Below are 11,120 nucleotides of genomic sequence, written 5' to 3' on the forward strand. Positions count from 1 at the left end.
ATGGGTCACACATTTACATGTAACAGTAGCCCTACAGGAGTTTTAAGCCAATGATTTACTAACCTCTTTACTCCTTTAATATCCAACATTCCTAAAATTCAGCTGCAACATAGTTTAGCAATCACTAGTTTGAAACTAGTTCATTCCTGACATAATAGCATGTTGCTCTTTTTCTGACTCCTCAAATTTAGCATTTGAAATTAATTTTAGAAAAAACAAGTGAAAATATTGTTCAAAAATTCCTAATTTAATTATAATGAGTTTGATAAATCCAGTACATAACTATAGTTCTTGTATAAAAATTGCAGAACACATCTGAGGTAGATTTCGACTTTGTGTCACAGCTGGTGTTTTTCCACATGGCTGGTTCCACTGTGTCACAGTTTACAAGAGCTAAACTACTGCAAAATGGAAGAAGAAAAAAATCTGGTGAACAGACGTGTTAAGGCAGAGAAGTGTTTTTGCAAGTCTTGTCTTGTGTTTTTGTGTCAAATATTTCCAGTCAAGTTGGCCAGGATGAAACGGAGGTAGGTAGACATCACAGCTGGACATTGGCTGGTACGGTTGTTTGGAGTTAAATCAATAAAATATGTTGGAGTTGAACCAGGCATTTTTGAGAAACACAGAGCTAGGTAAGTGAAAAATCTGTTTTTGTGTTTGCGAGAGAGACAGTAACGAGAAACTAGTGTGGTGATTTGAGAGTGCGCCACTGTTCTGCTAATCTTAAGGGTCAGCTGGCAGCACAGCCCATTTGATTACAGTCAACCCGCTGACAGTGAGGATGGTGTTTTGTGTTGCTGATATACAGGAGTTAAAATCGGGTTTAGTGACAGGTGTGTGGTGTGCGCCCTCCTTGACCGTCTGTAGCATTTCACACTTGGCTGCATATGGTGACTCCGATGTGACTGTTTTATGAATATTCTGCCTGTTGCTGCTGTAACACCTGGCAGACAAATCCCTTAGCTGGTGCCTGGACTCTGAACAGGATGTACAAAGTGGCTCTAAAAGGTGATTCAGATACCATATGACAAACATATCACTAACCTATTGTTGAATAGTTACAAAGAGCATATTATAAATTAAAACTAATATAGCATTTGGTATGCCACAGCAACAGCAAAATGTTAAGTTACTACATACTATATGGATTTTTTGTCATATTAGAAATTACATGTTGAATGTAAACTAGATTCTGACTTTTAAGATTCAGCAGACAAACCTTTGGCATTTTCTATGCTTTGTTAAGTAACAGTGTTATTGATTAGGCTATTTCTAGCTATTCAGAGACTGGGCAAGAAAAAATTTGCACAAACAATGCTTTGCCCCCCTATGTCAATAGGCCTGTCCCACCCCTGGTGTCTTTGGTTGGTTGAGCCCCTCCCAGGTTCCCGTTAGCTTATTTTCCATGTTCCTGTGTCCCTTTGGTGAACCAGACAAAGAGCTGCCCTCAGTATCATATCCACTCTGACAGACTGGAGCAAACCCCCTCAAACATCTAACTGTGAATACACACAACTAAAACCTCATTGTCCTTTATCTCAGTGCTTTCTCTCCCTCCTCCCCTCTTTCCGAATAGGTGAAATATGTTGCAGGACAGAGATCAAAGCATCCAGTGATTTACAGGAAGGCCATACTGGTTCATAACATCACTGATGTCAGACTCACACCGGGATGTCTCGCCAGGTTGGCTAGCTGACTGGATGGCTCACCGAGGAGCTGTCTGCCAGGCTGGCTAATTGGCCTACTGATTCAACATCAACAGAACTGGCTTTTATTTAGCTTTAAAGCCCCACAAAGACAAAAAAATGGTTCCTTTTGTAAACGTTGAATTCATTCGCAATAAATCATACCCTTTCTCAAACACATTTAGGGGTTTTGCTGTGACAGTCATATGTGGTCTGCCATGACCAGTAGCTTGTGGTGACTAATTTCCTCCTCAGCCTTCTCTAAATCAGGTTTCCTGTTTATGTTTAACCTAAGTAGACTACACTACCCAGGAGCACTACATTACCCAAGATGGCTTATTTGGTTCTGCTCTTACCTGCCTCCTTTTCTTTGTCTGCAGCTGAGTCTACTATATACTATAATGTTTTATACTCTGCTTTTTGTCAAACAACCATCAAAAACTCAAAGATAGCAATATTAGTGATATCAACTGTCACTAAAAATGATAAATTACCTCAATTGCAATTATTTAATCAGTTGTTTGTGCACTACTTTGCACCTCCTCATTATTCACATGCTATGTTTCTTTTCAACCATTTACAGTATATATATTTTCCCAGACTGTCAATCATCTGACACTGAATCTCTACCATCTCCATGGCTGTACTTCTGTAACTGACCCTGACCTTTGACCTCCCTGGAAAGAAATACGCCCTCTGTGGTGCAATAAAGTATCACATTTTTATTACTATAATAAAATATACCTTGCAGGAAAGAGCCCCAAAACACAATTTACAGCCATCTCATTTCCTAAGTAGCTGCACAATGAAATGTCTGGCAGACTGCTTTTCAAGTGTTGACATGTACTTTTTAAAAATTTTTTAAAAATTCACATCTTCCCTGCAGCCATGTGTGTGACTGGCTCCTCTATGATGAGAGGAGGTGTGTCTTGCTGCTGAAAATTCTTTACAGAAGGTGGTCACTCACCCTTCTTCCTGGCCTGCTAGAGGGATCTGAGAGAGCCTGGAGAGATTCTTGGCGTACTCCTCTTCTATCTTTATTCTGAGAAGGAAGTACAAAGAGTTTCATTACCACACACCATTTACGCAAATCAGATCATTTTGATGTGCTTTTCCTGTGTTGTACAACACAGCGATATACATGAATGAGCACAAACAAGAGGAATTTTTTTTAAACAACTGTACGGTTTTCATGGTAACCTGAGGATTGGGGGGAGTAAAAAATAAAATACCTTTCTCTTATGAATTCAGACATCTCTTTCTGCATCTGTTTCCCCTTCAGCTGTTTCTGCAACAAAACCTCAAATCCTGTGATGTAGCCATTGCCTTGGAGATCCTTCTTATCAGTCTGTGAGATGAACACAGGAAGTACACAAGAAATACAGTGAACAAAAACAGCTAGCAACAAATGTTACACCATTACAACTCGACAATGCTGCTCTGAATGCATGTGCCCTTCAATACAGAGACAGCTAATGCTCCAACATTAGATGCAGTTACTGAAGCATTATCAGAAGAGCCCACCTCTGGTAGAGAGATATCAGCTAAGTGGACTGCATACTGTACTGTACTGTACTGCACATGTATTGCTAAAACAATCAATTATAACATTAAAAATTGACAATTCTAATAAGTTATTAAAGATCTGCATCAACCATTGTCAACAATATACATACGTATAACGCTATCCAAAAAAATAGGTCACTAAATGCACTTTAAAAAAAACTAACGCTGTAGAATTTGCACGTACCACTGTGTTTATTTAGAAAATAATCTGTAATAATTTGTATAGTTTTTAAGCGTAATGTGAAAGGGGTTGCTCCAAGTGACGAAGCCAAAGAGAATTTCCCCCAGCGCTACAGTTCCCTTCAGCTCTGTCAAGCTTATTTCAAGCTATTGTTTGAGTTTTATGGCCTGCAACCTTATTTATTGTTTACTCTCATCAGCACTGCTCACAGCAGCAGCAGGCAGCTGCTTTCAATGAAAATGCTCACATAAACTCACGGTATACTGTAATTTCTGGACTATTGAGCGCACCTGAATATAAGCTGCACCCACTAAATTTAAAATGAAAAAACAGTTTGTACATAGCCGCAGGTGTCCACGTTGTAACATGAGATATTTCGACAGCCAGATCGATTGCCTTTAATTTGAAAGCTGCATCATATGCATTTCATCGTGTGTTTTCCATGATGAGGGTGTGTACATGAAGTGAAAAAAGTAGCGGCTTATAGTCCGGAAATTACGGTACTACATCTCCAGCATCAGAGCACACAGACAAAATTAGTAACAAGATGTTAAACAAAGTGGAGCAGAGCCTCATTTTCTCAGGAGTTGGTGGAGACCAAAACTGAGCTAAATTGGACTCATACTCACCAGGTGGACAGAAACAAGACTCCTAGTGAATGCTAATATTGGGCAGTGTTGGCAGAATGCGTACATAGGCAACTAGCCCGACACAAGCTAACCCTTTAAAAAAATGAGCCAAAAACAAAATTCACTGGACAGCTTTTTCGGGAAGGAATGAGCAAATGATGGGACAGCAGAAGGGTCACAGACTGCCAGCAAAAAGAAAGCTGCATTAAAAAAAAACAACAACAAAAAAAAAAAAACACAATTCCTACCTAAGTTACGGGTTCATCGCAACAGGTGATACACAAGCTCCACACCCGCTATGCATAATTTGCGGTGACCGACAAGCTAATGAAGCCATGAAACCCTCAAAAATGCCACATTGAGACAAAACATGGTGAGTTGATATTATAGTGTAGAATTATTGTAATTGCCTAATACAAAATGTAATTGTTGCATTCAGATTACATACTATGAACTTGACAAAGGTTTTTGTTATTGGAACCCCCGCGCCTCTACCCGGTCTGCGGAAAAATGTTCATGCATGAAACTGGTCCCTGGTACAAAAAAGGTTGGGGACCGCTGGACCAGGCTATCAGATGACATTTTGGCAGAGGTACAGTAGATTAGATTTTGGTGATGATCTGGATTATCATCCAAATCCAAGAATTTTTAAATGATTCTTCACCTATGCGAGTGCTGGAAAGGCTGTTGACTGTATGTGAGCCCCCTTGTGGTGAAGGTGTGTAGCTGTGCTGTTGAGCACTTGGAGTGAAGAAGAGTAGAGCTAATAATTGTAGCAGGAGTCACACTGGAAAACAGACTCAAGTGCACTAACATTCAGCCAAAGGGTGTGAGTTCCGTGCATCTATGAAGAACCGTAGTACAATGTATTTCAGTCTGCACAGGACATTTATTTAGCTGTTTGTGGCATTTAGTAATCACTCGTGTTTCGTGTCTTTTACACTCTGAGTGCTGTCTAGCTGTAAATACATTAGCCAAAACAGCTTCATAAAGTAATACATCAATGTTGTGTTTACAGCTTATTCCACTTCCAAGTGGGCCAAAAAAGGAAAGAAATTCTGCTAATGAAGCTCAAGTGTATTAGCATTAAAAGAAGGTGGGTTTTTCTTCATTTTTTGTTAAAGCTTTTGGACTAACAGCACATGCTACTTGAGTCAGTTTGTTTTAGCTGGAGTTTGAATTAAACAGTTTTATATTCAAGACAGGACTGCCAGACATAATGATCTTTTGTTTCATCAGAGGTACTTTCCCTGTCTGTACTCCAGTAACAAGCTAATTACAGTAGAAAGTAACAGTAAACTGCTTATTTAAATGTAAGTAAATACACTGATATCTCTCATGAACTCGCTTCAGTCAAACAAAGAACAGAGGCCAAAACTAGAAAGTTGGAGTTGGCCAGCTCATTAAAACCAAATTGTTATCAAAACTTGCCCATTCCCTGACTCTAGTTTCAACCTTCTCTACTCACTCTTTCTTTTCACTGTGTTTGTCACCTCCATGCGTGTTACCCCCATACCACACCTGGTAGAGATTACACTGCAGGGGTGGGAGATGTCCAAACAGAGCAGCAGAGGCCAGCTGGCAGTTACATGTAATGTGTTGTCCTACTGTGCTGACTGTTGGACCTTAATAAAGCTGATGCTGACTCTCAGCATGCAGAGCGGTCAGTATGAAATAAATATAGTCAGTTTTAAGATGAAAAGGAGCTGGTGTTGTTTTTGTTCATATGGACTCCTAAGGTTGCTCAGTGTTTTACTGGGGGAGCAGCAATGTCAGAGGGAAAGTGACTTTTTGAAAGAGCCGTTCTTTCTTTGGTTGCTATCCTCATTCAAGAATTCTTCTGGATCTTTTCCTTCTTCTGCTTTACCTGTTTAGTCATCTCCCATGTGATCTCTTTGATGTTCTCGTCATCAGTTACCATGCATAATATACTGGAAATAACATGTGTTGTAGTATTTGCTTTTCTGTTTTCATAATGTTTCAACACTTTATAGCCATGATATCTTTTGTTTGCTCAGTGAGTGAAGCATTCTTGTTCAAAAACAAAGCACAGACTGAAAGAGTTTTAGATGACATAATTCTCTTTTGGCATAGTTACTCCATGTCTTAACTGGGCAAGCCACAGAAATAGCAACAAATAGAATCATTTTGTATAATCCACATTCACACAGAAATTACACTGTGTGAAAAAAATGCAGCCCTTCTCATTTATTTGAATAGGGGAAGTGCAGGGACGGCAGCATGGGGGGGGAGCAGAGGCCCTGCCAAAATGATAGTGTCATGCGGACAAAAGGTTAGATTTGATTTAACTGCTGCAATGTGACGCCCCCTGTTAAAGCTGCATTGGCCAATCACATACATCCAAGAACACATTCTTGGTGGATTATTCTGTAGCGAACACTGTATTTCCACTGTTTACACTGAGATCATAATGACCAAACAACAAGCAGATGCAGCCTTGATAACTTTCCAGGGTTCAAAATCCTGTACATTAATATTAAAACCCACTGTATAATAAGCTTTAAACGCATACATCTGTTCGTTCAACTGGACTTTACAGACTGTATTTTTCACATTATTAATAAAGTCAAGTTGATGGACAAAGGCTGAACCCAACTGCAAAAGTACAGGTCAGCATTTGGACTGACCACACATGCAACTTTATTCTTCAAAAAAGACAAGTATTTTGGATTTAGAAAGCTAATAACTAACTTTGCAAATGAAGGTCAAGCATATTATGGGTACTTTGCACAACACCAGGGCACGTGAACAGAGCGTGAGCGGCTGGATTTTGGAAAGAACGCAGTGGGTTTTTTTTTTTAAAGGAAGGAGTATTGCCCTGTGTCCCGCTCCAATTTTTCTCCAGTACATTCACACCACAAACCTGAAGCATGCCTAAGCCCAACCCTGAAGGCATCTGTGTCTTGCACAATCATCCAATACTTTTCAGTTAAAAATCAGCTGTTGCATGCTCAATAATGGAGTTCCTAAAATGTTTTAAAAAGGAAACTGAAAGGTTATACAGGTGTACTGTATATTTTTTTATTTAATTAGGCCCATTGATTTTTTTTAATTTTACATATGACTGTAATATTCCTTGTTACACAGGGATATCTGTAATTTTAAATAAGTACATTTCTATTTGGAAAAAAGTAATCATTGCTCTTTAGTTCTTTGGGATGTAAAGCTACGATTTAAGCTAAAAGTGAAATACAAATGTTTTTCCTTTTTTGGAGTGAGTGGGTGTGATTTGAGTGGAGAGGGATGCGATTTGAGTTGAGCACTAAGCAACAATGAGAGGAGCGGCCTGGTGTGGCTTTGAGTGGGGGAGCGGAGCAAGTGAACAGCTCCGTGAGCGAGGAGCAGAAATTCTCACCGCTCCGCTCTGCTCATATGCTGTGTACGCCACCATAATTAAAAGCTTAGCACCAAACAATCCAGAAAATCATCACAAACTTAACAAAAGAAAAAATTACTTAGGACCACAGTCTGCTTGATTCTGAAGTGAATACAAAGAATCATGCTCATGGCATTCCCAAAAATTATTTCCCTTATTTTATATACTATAAATGAAGACAGGAGAGTGTCAATGAAGAGTTTCTGGCATTATAGTTCCCATCATTCTTTGGGCTATGAAAACAGGAAGAACAGTGCTTTGAAGTCGGTGAGTTAGCTGTGGGCTACACTTAAGCTCTGCTTTTGGCTTATATTTGTTCATATTTTGGGGGATCTGTGCCATGGACAACAAATGTATAGTCTCATATGTTGAGGTGAATTTACCCAGAAATAGTCACAGTAGCTCCATTCGTTTGGTTTCAACAGCTGCTGCTCCGCCATGCACTCAGGCAACGGGAACGTGACGCAGTTAATCTGAGAGAGAGAAAGAGCGCACACCACAGGGAGCACAGTTCAATGGGGCAGTTTATAGCATCATGACAGACAACTTTGATTTGATGTCACAGTACTGTACATCAGCATTAGCAGTGCTCCATGTTTGAGACTTCTGCTCTGGTATTGAAGGAAGCATTTTAATTTCAGCAGTTACGAGAACACACCCAAGTAAAAAAAAACATTTCTATTTGGCCCAGTGACATTAATTCACATTTTTCTATGCACCTTTTCTTTGGGGACAGCACTTTCAATACAGAGCCTTTGTGGTTCTCAACTTTGGTTGAGGTTCAGGTTTTGTCACTCAGCTCTCAAACACTATATACTGAACTTCCTAGTTTGGTCTGAAGCAACATGGATTCCCAAAGACTGTCGTCAGTTATCTTGGTGCAGTTAACGGTCTGCTCATTCTCCCAGCAGCTGTAATGTTGAATCTGTTGGCCGCAGGGGAGAGGGGGTGCATGTGTGCGGAGCAGTCGTCAGAGATTGGTTAAAGGTCTGCGTCTTCACACCTCAAGCATTAATATTATAAAACGCACAGCTGACTGCATGTGAGAGAGGAGTAGCCCCTCTCTCGCATAAGCAAAGACCGACAGAGAGAAAATGCAGTGGAAAAACAGGACAGCCCACACCAAGCACAGCTCAGGAGGAGGTTAAGGGAAGTATGGGGTATACTGCTCGTTAGGTTTTGATAGTGGAAAAGCAGCATATGCACACAGGGACCTGGTGCTGTTCAAACCTCCAGGTGTGGTAGTGATGGTAGAAGACAATTCTGTGACAAAGGAATCAGAGCTGCTCTGGATAAAACAGTCAAGGTCAGGATTTGACAAATCACGTACAGGTTTAGCAGAACAAAAACTGGCATGCCATAAAAATGCAAAACTTTCTATGTAGATTTTTCAGCTGCCAATTCAATTCAAAAGCACAGAAGAAAGGAATGAACATAACAAAAAGTAAAGAAACCCCTTGAAAAGTCAAGCCTTCACAATAAAAAGATACGGATACCAAGTGTAGCAAGGACTCCAGGGCAGCTTTAAGGGAGCTTTATCTTCTCTCACATTCATTCAGGTAAACAGCCTGCAGTGAGGGTGCACCGTTTTTATTTTAAAAACTTGAGTGGCACCAGACAGCACCCAGAGCAAACCGACACATACTGTTGCTCTGATGACTTTTCCGGAGGCAATATTCAGATTGCCAAAAAAAGAAGAAAGCATCTAAATTCAACTTTATCCTGGCTTGTGAAGCTTGTAATTTGAGGGAATGGCTTCCTATTTAACTGGTGATGTCAGGGGAGTGAAAGTACAGCTCCCGTGGAGGTGGAGGTGTGAACCCGATTAAAGAGCCAGTAAGCTGGAATAGCACAATAGGTTTTAATAATGTCCTCAGGAACAGAGTCAGATATACACAGTACCAGTCTGAAGGGCTTAGGCAGAAAGCAGTACTTAGTTTGGTTCAGGGTCGATATCTCCAGCAGGGCAGTAGGGAAGGCAAGGCAGAATCTCTAGTCGTTAATGCAGGCAAGGTGTCGTTACCAAGAAAGCAGTCCAATAAGAAGGGTGAGGCAGAATCTCAGGCCGATAGTACACGCAAGGTGTCGGTATTCAGATGATCAGGCAGAAGTGAGTGAGGAGCTGCTATACAGGAACAGGTATGACTGATGAAGTAGCAGGTGAAACTAATCTGAATGATGACATGAAGTTCCCGGAATGCAGGGTGAGCTGGGGGCAGGAAGCAGTAAAGAATAAGAGCATACTTGCAGGAAGTGAACGGGGCTGAAACATGACAGGTGAGGTCCAGAAGTTGACAGCTAGCAGGGCTTTTAAACTGACCTTTGCTTCCTTTGGTGAAGATGAAGGCAAGGCTGCTTCCAACATTCTCCAATTGAGAGCTTAGTTTGTTTGCATCTATGCCCACACAGTGCTTCCAGCACTTTCACTCCTGGCGTTAATAACTGACCATTCATAAATCCTTCCTCTGATTGGTGAAAGTCCAATCTTAGCTTTACACTTAATGTGACAAAGCAGGGCTGTCATGTGCCAGATTTCTCTACATTTTGTAGAGTAAATGATATTCAATTTTCAGAAAGTTTGCTGGGTGACCTGCTGTAACGTTTACTGAAAACAGAAGCACATCCAGGTTAACTAGCTTACTACTCACAACAGATGCCTGACATTACTTCTAAGGCAAAGAGTTATCATGTCATTAGCTAGTGTCATATTTTGTGCAGTTACAAGTTACAGTTTAAAAACACTGTTCAGAACTAGGACATCCACAGTACAGCTGGTGCTGAATGCTGCTATGCCAGAGTTTAGCTTTATGTTAGCAGCTCTCCTGCTGCTTACTGGGTTTGGGGAGAGTTACCCTCCAGCAACCTCCGCCAATCTCCGTTACCCAACATGGAGTTAGGTTAGCAAAAGTCATGATTAATCACACTCTAAACCTTTTCTCTTGTCAAAGTGAAACAGTATTTGAAAATATGAGTAATAAATCATAAATCTAATTTTTGTAATTTTTATTCCTCATAATGTAGTGCTACTGTATAATACAGGAAACCGAAATACAAGAATGCTTCTCCATCTTTTAGCATTATATCCTCTACGTAGCCACAAACATTATTTCAGCTTTTATAAAGAATCAGCTGCAGACACAGCCAAGTCATGGAGTTAATGTTAGCTGGTCTACATCTGTCTGAAATAATGGACTTACTGTTTCAAAATTCAAGTGGTAAATCTGCCATTTCTATCTAAATCAACAGTGTGAGCATCATGCTGGGATGGAAAAAGGGCTTAGCCAAGAGTCAAACTGGCTCTTTAAATCCTGACCTTTAGCACAGAGCATCAGAAGCAAATTAATTGCTGCCCAGTGTAGCTCTCCTCACCTTTCTTTTTCTTGTTTCCTGTTATAACCATCAGTTATAAACAGATAACCATCTGTTTATCACTTAGATAGCCCAGGTTGCTATGGAAGCTGAGACATGAACCCCCTCCCACTCATCTCAACTGTGTGTCTTAAAATATACGGCAAGAAAAAAAATACTGAGAAAAGAAAATAGAGAAATTAATAACATAACATTAGCAGCACCTCTGCCGTTTACTGAATGTGAGGCCAAACAGGATGTTGTCCTCTGTTGTCAGGACAACCTGATAACAGAGGATTTGAAGCAGATACACA

General features: G+C 40.3%; 1 protein-coding gene across 1 annotated transcript in view; it reads right to left on the bottom strand.

The window, feature by feature from the left end:
- The window catches only part of gas7b (growth arrest-specific 7b), a 54,707-nt gene that overhangs the window by 15,778 nt on the left and 27,809 nt on the right, over nt 1-11,120 (bottom strand). Inside the window, exons 6-8 of the mRNA XM_020587018.1 lie at nt 7,842-7,931; nt 2,918-3,033; nt 2,653-2,727 (exon numbers count right to left, since the gene is read on the bottom strand). Of these exons, the coding sequence (XP_020442674.1) occupies nt 2,653-2,727; nt 2,918-3,033; nt 7,842-7,931 (281 nt within the window). The remainder of the gene's footprint in view (nt 1-2,652; nt 2,728-2,917; nt 3,034-7,841; nt 7,932-11,120) is intronic.

The sequence above is a fragment of the Monopterus albus genome, unplaced genomic scaffold (assembly GCF_001952655.1).
Source record: "Monopterus albus unplaced genomic scaffold, M_albus_1.0 scaffold434.1, whole genome shotgun sequence".
In the NCBI taxonomy this organism is placed as follows: Eukaryota; Metazoa; Chordata; class Actinopteri; order Synbranchiformes; family Synbranchidae; genus Monopterus; species Monopterus albus.